General features: G+C 34.8%; 1 protein-coding gene across 1 annotated transcript; it reads left to right on the top strand.

The window, feature by feature from the left end:
• The first annotated feature begins 11,201 nt into the window (after positions 1-11,201).
• LOC128558925 (uncharacterized) lies at positions 11,202-14,524 on the top strand. The gene is made up of 2 exons (XM_053549242.1): positions 11,202-11,331; positions 12,362-14,524. The coding sequence occupies exon 2, from the start codon at positions 12,363-12,365 to the stop codon at positions 14,505-14,507; it is 2,145 nt and encodes a 714-aa protein (XP_053405217.1). The 5' UTR covers positions 11,202-11,331; position 12,362; the 3' UTR covers positions 14,508-14,524.
• Positions 14,525-16,871: the final 2,347 nt, after the last annotated feature.

The following is a 16,871-nucleotide window of genomic DNA, read 5'->3' as shown; positions in this document are numbered from 1 at the left end:
AAATTTTCCAATTTATTATTGTTATTATTGTTATTGTAAGCTGGACTATGTAATTGAAGTTTTGCATCCAATTTGTGTCTCGGAAATAATTGCATGAATTTGATTGAAACTTAACACAAGACTTCCTTGTCATCAAACCTAGTGAAATAATGTTAGACAACCCTTGGGGAAATTTAAACATGACCAGTCACTTTTTATTGAAACTTAAGTATCTGCTCAGTTACACCCATAGTGGTTAATGTAAGTTAGATTTTCTTACAAAGTATTTTTCTATCCAAGTTACAAAACCAAGGTAGAGTTTTATCAGAATATGTATAAATTTGACAAGCATACCTTGCCTTAGGAATGGTATTGGTATAAAAAGTATTGCATTATATTTGTACAAGATTTGCATTAACTATTATTTATGTAGCTGAAATTCATTAGAAATGGAAGTTTGAAAAGTTGTAATTACCTCCCTTTGCATACCAAGATAGATTTAGGGTAATATAAATTCGGAAGCAACACACAGTTTTAAAACTTTCGTTTTGGTTCAGATTATTGAAATATCAAAATATTTATCAGATGCAAAATTAAGGCTGGAAATAACATTTAAATTAATAAGAAGAAATTCTCAGCTTTTTAAAATACATTCATATTAAATGGGGTTAATTGCAAGATTTCATAGTAATTGATAAAACATCAATGTCTTGAATCTATGCAATGGATACTTTGTTCCTTATATAAATCCCTAAGTTAAGCTTGTGCACAGTAATATGTTCATTATAGGAATCAAAAATGTTTAAAACTAAATGTATTATACACTGCTGCTTTAACTGTGATATTTTAGTCAAGATATTACAGTTGTTATAGCTGCTGAATGTGGAACAAGGCCGAGTGGTCATGGCCTTCACTGCTTTTGGTTTCCAGTTCACCTCTTGTCATCATGTGAGAAAACAATTGAGCTTGCATGGTGAAGGCTGATACTTCTGCACCATGATAGACATTCAGGGTCTTCCTCTGCCATTAAAGCTGGAAAGTTGCCATATGACCAATATTTTGTTGTTGTCACTTATATCATATTTCATTTAATCTTACTGATTACTCAAACTTGAGAAATTGCATGGATTGGGTCAGTACCGACGCTAACTTGAGAAATTGCATGGATTGGGTCAGTACCTATGCAAACTTGAGAAATTGCATGGATTTGGTCAGTACCTACGCAGACTTGAGAAATTGCACCCCGGGGTGTAAGATGGATTTTTCCAGCACTGGTGTAAAAATACTGGAACCCCAATCTGGTATGCAAGAACATGTTAATATCACTGGGATAGACACCTCTGGTCTTCCCTCACCATTCAAAGCTGGAAAGTTGCCATATTTTGTTGTCACTTATGTCATATTTCGCCTAATTTTATTGATTACTAGTATTTAAAATCAAACCTGAAAATTAGCATGGATGGGGTTAATACCTACGCAAAGATGAAGAGAATGGATTTTGTGAGGGACTTTAAATATATACAGTACTTCAGGGTTAAGGATTTTGTGTAAAATGCTGTTGTTGACTATCATGTTTGTGTTAGTAGCAATAAATGTGAATGTCATGTTTAATGTGAATATTTTTTTGGAAGAGGTAGGGAAAGGGGTGTTGCTGAAGTTACACTAAAAACCTTCTGTATTTAGACAAGGTGAGGTTAACATATCATTTTTTGCACATTTGTAAGATTTTAACTTTATTTTTTGTTGTATATCATCTTGTAATGTTAAGAAAATAGGAAACAGTAGGGAGATATGAATGACATAATGTTTGTTTATTATAGAATGTTATTTACAGTTATTACCAGTATGTCTTTTTGCTTGATTTGATAAGACTGGAGCTTTTTTAGGAACTAATTATAGGTATGAAGTTACTCTACCAGTACTTGCCATTAAAATGGTATTTACTATAGTTTGTTTGGTCTAGCTTCTAAAACAAGCCATTTACAGCTTGACAGTTCGAATATTAGGTGGAGCTGTTGCACTTAGCTCAATAGGGAGAGCACAGATCTACGAATTTTGATCCTTGGGCAAGGCAAATGTTCTCCTTGACGACTTGATAAGACATTGTGTCTGAAATCATTTGTCCTCCACCTCTGGTTCATGTGGGAAGTTGGCAGTTACTTGCCAGTGACAGGTTTGTACTGGTACCAAAGCAAGGATCACTGGTTAGGTTTACTGCCTGCCATTACATTTTAAACTGAAATACTGTTGAAAAATGGTGTTAAACCCGAACAAACTAAACAAATACATTCTATGTACAGGTTACATAACCCTATTTTGCTTTTTTAGCTTAGCTGAACTTTTTTCTTTATGCTGAAAGTGTTGGCAAATGGTCTGCCATCTAATGTCAACATTTTAACTAAAACATGTTCTCCTATGAAACTTCTGGTCAGAATTACACCAAACTTGGTTTGTAGTCTTCTGGCAAGGTCCACTCTCAAGTTTATTCAAATGGGGGCACGAGGCACCTGTTATAGACGGCTGGAATTAAAGATAGAGAAGCCATTAAACGTCTGAAGTTATATGCCCTCCCACCTCCAGTTCAGGTGGGTAAGTTGTCAATTGCGTGTAGAGATCTGCTCCAATTGATCAGTACCCGTAACAGGATATTTCATGAATTGATACTTTATTTTGCAAGACCCAGATATAAACTGTCATTCTAAAGGTCTCTGGGGTTTGTAATGGGATTTTTAAGAAATTTCAAATTTATCTTAAATTGCCAATTTTGATGTGGCAACCTCGCAAAAAAATCGTAAATCAGAAAATTGTGCAAAAAAAACCCAAAAAAAACGCGAAATATAAGACTTTTACATTATATACCGGTAATATGTGCCTGAAAAAAACACACATTGCATTTAGGTATTTATTTTGCACCAATAACAGAGAAAATTACTATAAATTAGCTAATTTTTAATTAGTGGTTCAATTCTCAAGTTTTGACCAGTACTATATACCTAAGTAAAAGATGGCAGTCAAATTCTGCTGTCACAAGGATTCAAACCAGCAAGTTTGACATGATTCCAATAGCTTCTTGATAATCAGAAGTGGTCTTTATTGTTGTTCAATAGTTGCAGAAATCATGAAAATGTCAACTATGTTTATATAGACATGATTTGAATAGCTCTTTATTGTTTTTGTTTTACAATTTTAGAAATCATAAAATGTCACTGTCCTAGTTGGACTATTTGTTAATCATGTTTATAATAAGCAGTATTTTGATTACATTGCAAAGTATTCAGGTATATTATATTGTGCTTAATAAATATATATTAAAGATATTGTTTAGAAAAAAGCTTTATTATTGTTATTTTTAGCTTAATATTGTGCGTTTAATTAGACCTGGCAGGGAGGAGTTAATCTCTGACTTTCACAAATAATGGTAATATCAGAAAAAGCGCAAAATAGGTAGAGCAGTATAATTGTTTAATTCCATAATTTTCGGTAACCAACAACTAAAATTCAATGCTACATTGGTTACATGTACTAAATACCCTGCACAATGATGTAGTGGACCATGCGAAACCCCGTCCCGCCAGGTCAAATAAAATGCACAATGATACTACGTATTTTGAGAACTGTCCAACTTGCCCTGGCATCCATGTCCACGCTCACACCTTGGTTAAAGTTTTGATGACCTTTCACTTTATCGCTCTTATTACTTGAAGGATTTGCTTCAAACTTGAAATAGTTATTCTTCATCATGACCCACATCATATGATACAAGGGCCACTACTCTCTCACCAATATTTTATTTATTATCCCTCCATTTACTTAAAATTTCAGGTTAGTTTTGGTGCACTTTCACTCTATCTTTTTTATAATGAAATGGATAAGAGCATGATCCCTTTCTATTTTCGGGTCAGTACCTTAAGTTCAAGTTCACAGGGACCTGACTTAACTTCTGGTAATTTGTACTCTTAAGTCAGAAAGTAAAATAGCTACGGCTTTCAAACTTTACATACTGACTTTGTACCACTTGAGAAAGATCTCTATTGATTTTGGGAGTCAATGGCTCACTGGTCAATATCCGGAACTACAGTGCTTAAAACACTCTTTTTGTTCTGTTAAACCTTGGAACTACAGTGCTTAAAACACTCTCTTTTGTTCTCTTAAACTATTTCATAGAGATTAACATTTTTAGAAAGACGAACTACCCTTTAACCACTTAGATTGGCATTATAATAACACCAAAGTGATGCTTTCCAAGAAAAAATACTTTTGTACTGGTAAAATGTCAAAGATAATATGAAAAAAAAAACCCTGGAATTTATGTCATCCTGGGTTTGAATTAGAAAAATCTACAAAACATTTAAGAGCAGTCGGAGGACAGCAACACTCGACTATTCAAAAACCGTGTGCATGAATACCAAAATTGCAAAAGAAGCATAACTTTGTTGAGAAGCTAAACCAAGTTATGAATTACATCATTACGGTTAACAAGATCCATTCCCAGTAGCGGGTACCAAGACACCAGCTTACAATGTATACCAGCATACAAAAACTTGCCAAATTGATAAAGGTAAATTGCAAAACAGAGTTATGAAATTCTGTAATGCATATCAGATCAAAGTAGTCAACATATCCTTTTCGCAGCCTTAACGTACTTAAACGTTTTAGCGTCTGATGGCCCTTTCACGCTTCCGTAGAAACAACATTTATTACACGAAACTTATTTTGAAAATATTTCTGAAATGTCTAGGTCTGCAGCTCTCAAATACGTATGTTTGAGCGCCAAATGTCAAAGGCTGCTAAATTGTGTCTCTCTAAATAAATGGGATTTTATGTGATTAAATGACTATGTAGAAACTTCATTTTTGTTCTGGAGTTACATGAATATGTGACATTTATGAATATATCATTCGTTTTTGGATTACTAATTGCATTTTTGGAGTATTTGTGTCCAAAACAATTGGATTTTAACAAAGGATTTTATCATAACTGGGTGAACACCATCTCAGTGCACACAATGGATTATCACATAATGGATTATCCTAAGGGCCTGGTTAAAACCTATAGTGCAAGTGAACTAATGAAATATAGATCAATACCCAGACAATGGATTTTACCTGACCAACAATTATTGGCAAGATTAAAAGGTCTGGGGATATTAAACTTTAGAAGTTACCGATCAGGAGCTGCAATACACAAAAGTCACAAAATACAAAGGAAACAATATGGTGTAAATGTGTCAAATCTTGTATATCCAAAACGATCAAACACACTCAGTAACTATACAGAGAATGTCACCTGTCTAACATTGAACTATCATTCAGTAGTCAAAAAGGATGTGCTAGTCGGACAATTGCTTCGTGACGAGAACATTGACTTTGCACTTTTGACGGAAACCTGGTATTCCAATGAAAAACAATCCCAATTCGAAACATCAGATTTAAATCAAGATGGTTATAGACTCAGTGTTGCGAATCGTAGAAACAAAACGGGTGGCGGTATTGCTCTGACTTGTAAAAGTAGTGTTCAAATGCGCCAAATTGTATCTGGCACCACCGAAAGTTTTGAGTACGGAGTATGGCAAATGGTCTTTAAAAACATTACCATTAATTGTGTAGGCATTTATAGACCCCCAGCTTTGGCGACACCTACGCAATTTGTGAAAGACTTTTTCGAATTTCTTGAAGACGTTATTTCCAAGTACCCCAATCTCATGATCATGGGAGATTTCAATCTACATATACATGATGACACCAACACTATTTCTGAATTCAACAGTTGTTTATGTGCTATGGGGTTGAAACAACATGTACATTTCCCAACACAAGTGTTCGGTCAGAGTCTTGATCTTGTGATCACAGAGGTCGCAAATGGTGTTGAACTTATCCCTTACAGAAGCAAGCCTCTGTGGCGTACATGCTGCGTATTTGCTGTGTATATGCCGCGAACACAGTAGTACGCCAGAGGTGTACTACCCCTGCGGCGTACATGCTGTGTACTCCTGCGGCGTACATGCTGTGTACTCCTGTGGCGTATATGCTGTGTACTCCTGGCCCGAGTCCTGCGGCGTAAATGCTGTGTACTCCTGCTGCATTCATGCTGTGTACTCTTGTGGCGAAACTGCTGTGATAATGTAAATTCCTTTCCCCACCAACTTTCGTATGCAAATGCTGATCATTTGGACAGAAAAAAAACAGAAAAAAGATAAGTGACATGCATCAATAAATATTTACCCTTACCAAAATAATGTAGATTGATGTTATCAAATAAATTAGTATGCTTTTCTTCATCCACTTTTCAATGAAATAAATCAATTTTTGTAGCATGTAATTTGGTAAACATTTGAAGAAAATGGCGTAACTGCATCAAGGGGAAACAACTTTAATGCAACTAAATAGAAGTGTTATGATTTATTATAGACGATGTGTGCGTAGTATGTATTTATTTTGATTAAAATCCATCTGAGAACAATCTAGGACTGGAATTATATAAGCATTTATACACTTTTACGTCCGTAAAAAGTAGCGCACCAAAAAATTTTGGATTGATTTTTTCCAATGGGGCGAGCGCAATTAGCAAAAAACGTTCTGAAAATATACGAGCGACAAATCCGATGAACAACTTTTTAATTTGGTGAGGCCTTAATGAGTTAACATAATGAGCATTAAAGCCTTTATAAAACATGATAGAATGGTGTTTTGCTTAAGAGTATTCAAATAACAGTGAGAGCTATTAATTCTTCTCATTTGGGCGCTGTTGAGGCATTATCTTGGTAATTATTTCATGTATTACAAAATGTAATGCAACGAAGTTCAAATAAGGCTTTTCAATTATCCAAGTTAGAAAGCTCCAGGATTAATTCAAAATGAAAAAGAATATATTTTGACACTGCATGCAAGGTGCAGCTCAGAAATCACTAAGATGTAAGCTTCACAAATGAACATTGCAAATAGTTTGGCAAATTTTCATTGTTCAGAATACCGGTAATCTGAACTATTCTATGCTATTAAAATAAAAGTTACTCGGAAATCAAGTTCTTGCTTCCAAAAAAAAAACAAGAGGACCATGATGGTCCTGAATCGCTCACCTGTCCCAACATGACCTAGTTTTGAACTGAGTATGACGTCATTTTCTTCTATTATTTGACATAGTGACCTAGTTTTTGAGCTCATTTGACCCAGTTTTGAACCTGACCTAGATATCATCAAGATGAACATTCAGACCAACTTTCATACAGATCCCATGAAATTTATGGCCTCTAAGAGAGGTCACAAGGTTTTTTCATTATTTGACCTACTGACCTAGTTATTTAAGGCACGTGACCCAGTTTCAAATTTGACCTAGATATCATCAAGGTGAACATTCTGACCAATTTTCATAAAGATCCATTCAAAAGTATGGCCTCTAGAGAGGTCACAAGGTTTTTCTATTTTTAGACCTAATGACCTAGTTTTTGACTGCAGCTGACCCAGTTTCAAAACTGACCTAGATATCATCAAGATGAACATTCAGACCAACTTTCATACAGATCCCATGAAAAATATGGCCTCTAGAGAGGTCACAAGGTTTTTCTATTATTTGACCTACTGACCTAGTTTTTGATGGCACATGACCCAGTTTCGAACTTGACCTAGATATCATCAAGGTGAACATTTTGACCAATTTTCATGAAGATCTCATGAAAAATATGGCCTCTAAAGAGGTAACAAGGTTTTTCTATTATTAGACCTACTGACCTAGTTTTTAACCACAGTTGACCCAGTTTCGAACCTGGCCTAGATATCGTCAAGATGAACATTCAGACCAACCTTCATACAGATCCCATGAAAAATATGGCCTCTAGAGAGGTCACAAGGTTTTTCTATTATTTGACCGACTGACCTAGTTATTGATGGCACGTGACCCAGTTACGAACTTGACCTAGATATCATCAAGGTGAACATTCTGACCAATTTTCATGAAGATCCATTCAAAAGTATGACCTCTAGAGAGGTCAAAAGGTTTTTCTATTTTTAGACCTAATGACCTAGTTTTTGATGGCAAGTGACCCAGTTTCGAACTTGACCTAGATATCATCAAGGTGAACATTCTGACCAATTTTCATGAAGATCCATTCAAAAGTATGACCTCTAGAGAGGTCAAAAGGTTTTTCTATTTTTAGACCTAATGACCTAGTTTCTGATGGCAAGTGACCCAGTTTCGAACTTGACCTAGATATCATCAAGATAAACATTCAGACCAACTTTCATACAGATCCCATGAAAAATATGGCCTCTAGAGAGGTCACAAGGTTTTTCTATTATTTGACCTAATGACCTAGTTTTTGACTGCAGCTGACCCAGTTTCAAAACTGACCTAGATATCATCAAGATAAACATTCAGACCAACTTTCATACAGATCCCATGAAAAATATGGCCTCTAGAGAGGTCACAAGGTTTTTCTATTATTTGACCTACTGACCTAGTTATTGATGGCACGTGACCCAGTTACGAACTTGACCTAGATATCATCAAGGTGAACATTTTGACCAATTTTCATGAAGATCTCATGAAAAATATGGCCTCTAAAGAGGTAACAAGGTTTTTCTATTATTAGACCTACTGACCTAGTTTTTAACCACAGTTGACCCAGTTTCGAACCTGGCCTAGATATCGTCAAGATGAACATTCAGACCAACCTTCATACAGATCCCATGAAAAATATGGCCTCTAGAGAGGTCACAAGGTTTTTCTATTATTTGACCTACTGACCTAGTTATTGATGGCACGTGACCCAGTTACGAACTTGACCTAGATATCATCAAGGTGAACATTCTGACCAATTTTCATGAAGATCCATTCAAAAGTATGACCTCTAGAGAGGTCAAAAGGTTTTTCTATTTTTAGACCTAATGACCTAGTTTTTGACCGCAGCTGACCCAGTTTCGAACTTGACCTAGATATCATCAAGATAAACATTCAGACCAACTTTCATACAGATCCCATGAAAAATATGGCCTCTAGAGAGGTCACAAGGTTTTTCTATTATTTGACCTACTGACCTAGTTTTTGAAGGCACGTGACCCAGTTTTGAACTTGACCTAGATATCGTCAAGGTAAACATTCTGACCAATTTTCATGAAGATCTTTTGAAAAATATGGCCTCTAGAGAGGTCACAAGGTTTTTCTATTTTTAGACCTACTGACCTAGTTTTTAATCGCACGTGACCCAGTTTCGAACTTGACCTAGATATCATCAAGATGAACACTCTGACCAACTTTCATAAAGATCCCATGAAAAATGTGACCTCTTGAGAGGTCACAAGCAAAAGTTTACGCACGCACGGACTGACGGACGGACGGACGACGGACGCTGCACGATCACAAAAGCTCACACTGTCACTATGTGACATGTGAGCTAAAAAAATGTACATAACCTTCCTGCATGAAGTGTACTTCAGACTTTTACTTAAAAAAATTCAAAGTATAAACACCAAAAGAAAATGAACAAGTCCCTCCCGCGTATATGAAGTTTACTTCAGACTTTAAAGGGAATTCCTATAGTTTTTTATGCGCATCTTTCTGCGCAGCCGACACTTTCTATGGAAAACTGAACTGAAGTCAACATTTGTTGAAACATGTTACAGACGATCTTAGATATGAGGAATTTTGAATGAAATAACATTTTTGATAAGTTATATCAGTAATCAAATGTTGATACTGGTTTATGTTGTATTGACAAGTATCATGCCTGACAGGTATCTTGCTATTTTTGTGGTTGTGTTTTCACATCGCATTTTAGTACAAAGACAGTGTTGTTCATATAATGTAAGATAATTGCATTAGTACTGATAAGACAATATCACCTTTCAGATTATGTAGTATTCAATTCTAGAAAGAATTAAGAATTCTTAAAACTTTTTTTTAACTTTTAGCAGACATACATGTAATCAATTTGGCCAGGTTCGCGCCATTTCCGTCCGAACAGGTGTTGTATTTTAGCGGTCTTAACATAAAATTTAGCCTGGTGACCCATACATTTTTAGCCATTTTTATGCTCACAATATAATTATCTATACACAAGAAGAAAAAGAAAAAATTCTATGAAAGAGTTTTTTCAAAATTTAAAAAAAATATTCTTCACTATGGGTATTTTTCAATGAAAAAAGTTCACAAAAGTAAATATGAAACAATATTTTTTTTTCATTTGTACCCATTATTGTAAGGATAGAGTATTACAAATATGACTATGATATCAAATAAGTATATAATAAAATCTGTAAAAAGAAAAAACCGTATTGTGCTGCCTGGATGTATATTTTGGTTGGTATTTATAAAAAAGCAGAAAATTATGAAAATGTTGAAAAATCGCTGGCAGTTTCAGCAACAGTGGATGTGTTCAAAACAATTTTTCACAAAAACAAGCCTGGTGACCTATTGTTTTTATTTGTTCATTGTTTTCAGCACAAATTTTCCTATCATATATGTGAATTTAAAAAAATTCTATGAAAGGAAAAAAACTATAGGAATTCTCTTTAACTTATATAAAAAAACTAAGTATAAATGCCAAAAGAAATTGTACAAGTCTTTCCCGGGTATATGAAGTGTACTGCACAAATTTCAAAGTATCTGCAGTGTACATGCAGTGTACTATTTTCTTGTACAAGTCCCTCCTGCGTACATGCAGTGTACTCCTTAAATTTTCAGAGTCTGTGCTGCGTACTTGAAGTGTACTAGTGACCTCCTGCGTACATGCTGTGTACTCGTCGAAATAGTACGCGGCATGTACGCGGCATGCAGTGTATGTAAAATGTACTCCTCTGGCGTACTACTGTGTTCGCGGCATATACACAGCAAATACGCAGCATGTACGCCACAGAGGCTTGCTTCTGTAAGGGAATGTTTACAAACAATTTTGAAAATTCAGGATTCAGTTAATTTCTGCACTGCACAAAACTTTGTTCCATCATCAGAGAACAAGCAGAAGTACTTTTAACAAGAGGACATTCTCAGCTTAGGCTAAAGCAGGACCATTTAAAATATGAAGGGATGCATTAGGTACTGTACACTGAACTTTATTAGAAGTAGTTTTTATTTGGTACCAACAAAATAATTTCCTCACAGCTCTAATGTTTATTTAGAATTTATAATCTCTGTACATTTCTCAATATACTTGTCCTTCAATAACAAAAGATTACTTAGAAGGGAAGTAACAAGTGAACAGAAAAAAAGTTACAATATTTGAGTTATCTTCCTGTTGAAACAGAAAGAGGAAGTATTAAGTTTGGAATTTTGTAATTTAACAAAAGTCAAAGAAATACAATTTTATCCAAAACAGCTTTTTATCATAGTGTTTGAATTTACAGAGATAAAATTAATGTGAAGGTAATGTATCCATTGATATTATGAAACAGCAAAAACTAGGCTTTAGCAGTACAATGTAGGATGGGGTGTGTTTGTGTTAGGGGAATTTGCCTGGATCTTTTACAAACTTATTACAAAATTATAATAACCATTTATTTATATTCGCTGAGTAATTTAAAATAGTCATGTTACTGGAGATATTTTCAAACTTTGACTTTTCTAAAGTTGAATTTGATAAAAAAAATTCACAAGGAATGATAGAAATACAATTATAATTACCTCCCTTTCATTTATCTTGAAAAAAAAATAAAGCTGTCCGCTTTGCTCAGCAGTAGGGAAGAGCGCATTCTACAGATCTCTGACAATGGGATAGAAGACATTGTGTCTGAAATCATTCGTCCTCCACCTCTGATTCATGTGGGGAAGTTGGCAGAGAACAGGTTTGTATTGGTACAGAATCAAAGAACACTGGTTAGGTGAACTGCCCACCATTACATATCTGAAATACAGTAACTGTTGAATAACCCAAAACAAACTAACAAATGATATTGAAATAAAACAATTCCCAACCTTAAAACAGTTTCAACAATGTTTAATTAGAACTTCTCTTTCATGGAACAGACACAACACTAGAATAAAAAATATAAGTCTCAATTTCACAGTATTCCACCATGAGATGCTACAGGACAAGATATAGACAAGGAGCAAGTCTTTATATTTACAAACGATATATAACTTTAAAAAATTTATTTTCAAAATGTTTCATCAACTTGGCTATATTGAGAAGATATATATTTAACACTTTTGTAAATTAATTAAGATTCATATTAAAATTATTATCAAAAACAAATTCTGTTTGTCATGATGAGTTCAAGTTAACGAAGTTTGACTGTATTGAGAATACTAGTATGTATATTTAACACGTTCATTCATTTATTTTCAGAATATTTTAACCACCTTTCTTTGTTTGTTTGCTTTTGGTTTAACACCCTAATTTTCACCTGGCTTTATTGGGAGTATGTACATTTAACACCTATTCATTTATTTTCAGAATGTTTCATCAACCTGGCTATATTGAGGATGTGTCAGTGAGGCTGTCAGAAGTGCTTGCTGATATAGGGGTAGATGAAAGAATTGTAACAAAGAGAAGAAGAACATGGCTGCTGATGGAATCTATATGTTCAATATCCCTACAATTACAGGATAAGAAAGCCACATTTTACAATTTAGGCAGCAATTCTGAAGGCACGACTACAGAAGGACTTTCTTCAGACATTGATCAACTTTTCTGTTATAACGACTTTAATGTGATACAAGACTGGTGTGACTGGAAACCTGGTGTATCCAATTACTTGATGATACAGGATGAGACTGTATCACCTGGTTATTGTCTTCTACAACGTCTGAGAGACGATGCTCCCCTTCCATACAATGATGTACTTAACGAAGTTCATTTCAGAGACAGAACAGGAAGAATACTTTTTAACGAAGTTCATTTCAGAGACAGAACAGGAAGAATACTTTTAGGAAATACATTTCATTTTGCACTTGCAACTCACATTTTCAAGAAAGCAGTAAGACATGGACCTGCATTTACAAGAGAAGCAGTACCTGGGTATGCTGATATTGACTTTGTTGTTACTTTCCCTTGTAAATCATGGCCCCTACAAGCCAGACAATGGTTAGACAGTCCAGGTCAGTGGCCTTCAGATGATATAAGGAGATATTGTAGCAATACTGGATGTTTTGTTGTTCCAGTTGGAAGCAAGGGCAGTGAACATGAGGAGCTTGAATGGAGAGTATCAACATGTCTAGCAGAAAGGTGTTTAATGTTCAATCTTAATATTACACAGATTCGATGTTATGTCTTGATGAAGATGGTGTTGAAAACCTTCTTCAAGCAGCCACTTTTTGAAGATACCATTTCAAGTTTCGTTTGTAAAACAGTGCTATTTCACTGTATTGCAAACACACACTCTAACATCTGGAGAGAAAATAACTTACTTGTGTGTCTATCATTAAATTTATTTGTCCTGTACCATAGTATTTTAAATGAAAATTGTACGCATTTCATCATATCTGGAAATAATTTAATGAGAGGAAAGATTTCACCTCAAGTCAAACCTTACATTCTTGAAATACTACTATATATTATAAACAGTGAAGAAACAGCATTACTGGAGATTGGGTGTGATGATCTAGGTTCAAGGCTTCTTCTGAAACTCCTGAACAGTTTATTCACATTCAAAAAAAGCAGTGAACTTGTTTCAGGTTCCTTAGTTCATGCAAGTGCACTGATAACTAATGAAAACATGGACGCTTTTCTATGTCCTGTCATAAACAGTAGCAATGAAGAAGCTATCATAAAATTTCGTAAATACATTTTCAATCTGGTCATGATATATAATCAATGCCAAGGAGTGGAAAGAACAGCTTGCCATCATATTGCATCCTGGTTCTGTACAACACTGGGATCTACCCTGGCCTCCCTCAACATTCAACAGTACAGGGGTATATCTGCAGAAGCTCTCAGCTGGATCTCACTGGGTCTAAACACAGATGTTTCATCTAGTAAACTGAAGCTAGCATCCATGTTTTACTGTATAGGGGACAGTAACAGAACAGATATTGTACTCAGAGATATAGAAGGAAGCTATGACAAAAACATTGTCGAGCCTATTTGTAATTGTCATAATTACATCAGGCAAGCTCCAAGAAGAGGATTCAATGCAATCTCTGACAATCACAATGAAGAAGCTATACAGAATATTACAGCATCTTGTGTCAGATTTTTACCACATGAAATCAACTGCATTCCGACTGAACTACAGTACGAAATACTTAGATCTACACAAGATGACATGGCTTCCAGAGGTCTAGTTGATTACTGGATGGACTGTGCTGTGGTAGATTCTCTGCCTTACCTCTACTTCCTACAATACAAGACCTACAGCCATCTTGAAAGACAAAATGATAAACAAGAAGCACTGTCTAACCTTGTCAGGACCATTGACCAGGAACCAAACCTGGGACACAGGGAAACAGCCCTGAATCTACTTGGACAATGTATGGAGCAAGAGCATAGAGCTAGGGATGCTTTACATTGTTATTTAAAATCCCTAAATCTAAGGGAGAGAAACAATGCTGCAAGAATCCATATCTGTAGACTTTTATCAAATTTGGCAAATAATCAGTAAAGAATAATAAAACTTAACCTTATTCTGATATCTATCGGGGAATATCAAAAACATTAAATTTTCAATATTAAGGGAACCTTACCACAAAAGTCTTTGGTTGAAATCTCCTGACCCTAATCAAAGAAAATTATTGATAGTCAGGTGGGCAATTTTATTCTATGTTTTCCAGTGAATTATAGAGTTTCTCAGTGAAATAAAAGTGATAATCCACAGTTTTGAAACAGTAGATTATCATCTTTATTTTTCACTGTTTTTGCCAAACTAGTTCCAGTCCTCTGTCGCAATTGAAGTCAAATTGTATACCGAGCATTATGAATACTTTGGACCATAATGACGATAACGTCGTTAAAATGACGATTTTCAACATTTTATAAATTACGCAACAAAAGTAGAGTTTTACACATGAAATAAAAAGAAAATTTGTTTGTGTCAGTGAAATATCAATTTTATTTCACTCGTGAGCATAAAAAAAGTCATTTTCACTTGTGGCTACGCCACTCGTGAAAATATCAGTTTTTGATGCTCACTTGTGAAATAAAATTGATATTGCACTGAAACAAACAAATATCCTCTATTTATTGCTACATTGTACTAAAAACAGTAACTACATAGAGGATATTTGTTTGTTTTAGTGTAAGATCGAAATATATTTCACCGAGTGAACACTATAATGCAATATTTTCACGAGTGGCGCAGCCACGAGTGAAAATGTAAATTATGGTGTTCATGAATGAAATATATTTCGATCTTACACTGAAACTAACAGTTTTATTCTGCTTATTCTAGGCATTTTTGATGTTTTTAACCAAATTATATTCAGTTTGTCCGCGCAACGTCACGCATCGCATCGTAACGTCATAATGTTGTGACGTCAGGATGTTTTGGTAGAAAAAACTTTAAATAGTTCTTTTACGTTTCCTGATTTCTTTTACATTTAGTTATGATAAAATGTTAATATTCATGATCCTTTTATTACTTTTATAAATCTTTACCTTTACTGAAGAATATTTTGCAAAGAAATTCCAATTATTTATAATTCATATCATTTCGCATTCAAATGTAGTTCCGTACCAGTGAAAAATAAAAATGATATTTTCACTGTTTGAAACAGTGAAAATATCAATATTATTTCACTGATAAATTTCAGTATTTCACAGAAGAGCATAAAATAATATACTTATTATGTATTATCAAGAGATATATTAAACGAAATGTCAATAAAGTGATTGTAGCTAAATTTAAGTGATCCTATAATTTTGTTTGTTTTACAACTTTTCAGTAGTAATTTCATTTGTGACAGCATTATGGTTCTGCCTGGTGATTATTTAAGAAATAATATATCTCATCGGTGATTTGTCGCTGAATAAATCACTGTTTGGAGTTCAGATGCGAAGGAATTATATCACGAGGGCGTAGCCCGAGTGATATAATGCTACGCATCTGAACGACAGTGATTTATTCAAGAGCAAATCACTAAATGAGATATATTATTTCGATTCTAACACGTTATCAAGGACTTTAAAGTACACCTTGTCGGCATGCATTAGATATTTGCCCGTTTTCAATCGGGTTCTTTTCCAGCGCGCCGTTACGCCGCTTGATGCTATGACGCAATAGTTGTGACGTCAGTACAGTGAATTGTTGTTTAATAAATCACTGTCTCCAGCCTTCTTTGTTTAATAGGAAAATGAATCGGATCGTGTCAGAATGTTCATCAAATATTACCTAAACAAGAGGGCCATAATTGCATAAGATCACTCTTTTGAGATTCAGAGCTTAACCACGCCAGAGAGTGTGAAACTTTAAAAAGAACGTGCTCGGTTTGGGGGAAAGTTTAGGGGGGGGCCGCAGAAATTTTTACAAAAGAAATTTGGGGGACAGATGACAAACGTTCAAACATTTTAAACCTTTTAGGTTTTTAAAAACTGGTGGAAAAAAAAAACTACACACAGACAAAAGAGAGGAAACGAGTGTTTTGCGGGTCTTTTTACCCCCGCCCGATGAATCGGGGGGGGGTTTTGAAATGGTGTTGTCGTCCGTCAGTCCGTCTGTGCCCGCGAAAATGTTTTTTAAGTGACTGCATAAGGTACTTTCTCTTTGTGTCTTTTTTCCGTTTTTTTTGTGAAATTTTTCTTTTTTGTGATTTTTAGAAAAATTAGAGAGAACAATGGGGGGTCACAAAAAGGGACCATTTTTTTGAAAGTCCGTGCCCTCCGGTCGCCCGCGCCTTTTCTCGAAAATATGGGGTGGTTTCATAAAAATTGAATAAAATAAAACCAAAACATAGTGATGATGCCGTCAAATTTTTTTATTTTTTTTTTTCTTAGATTATTGCCCTTGTTTTAAATGAAAAATTCCTGTTGT

The sequence above is a fragment of the Mercenaria mercenaria genome, chromosome 8 (genome assembly GCF_021730395.1).
Source record: "Mercenaria mercenaria strain notata chromosome 8, MADL_Memer_1, whole genome shotgun sequence".
Taxonomy (NCBI): domain Eukaryota; kingdom Metazoa; phylum Mollusca; class Bivalvia; order Venerida; family Veneridae; genus Mercenaria; species Mercenaria mercenaria.
Note: the sequence above shows the minus strand (reverse complement) of the source record. Positions and strands in the feature narration are given on the sequence as shown.

Coding starts and splice junctions, on each gene's coding strand:
- LOC128558925 (XM_053549242.1), top strand. CDS start 12,363: ATGTTTCATCAACCTGGCTATATTGAGGATGTGTCAGTGAGGCTGTCA.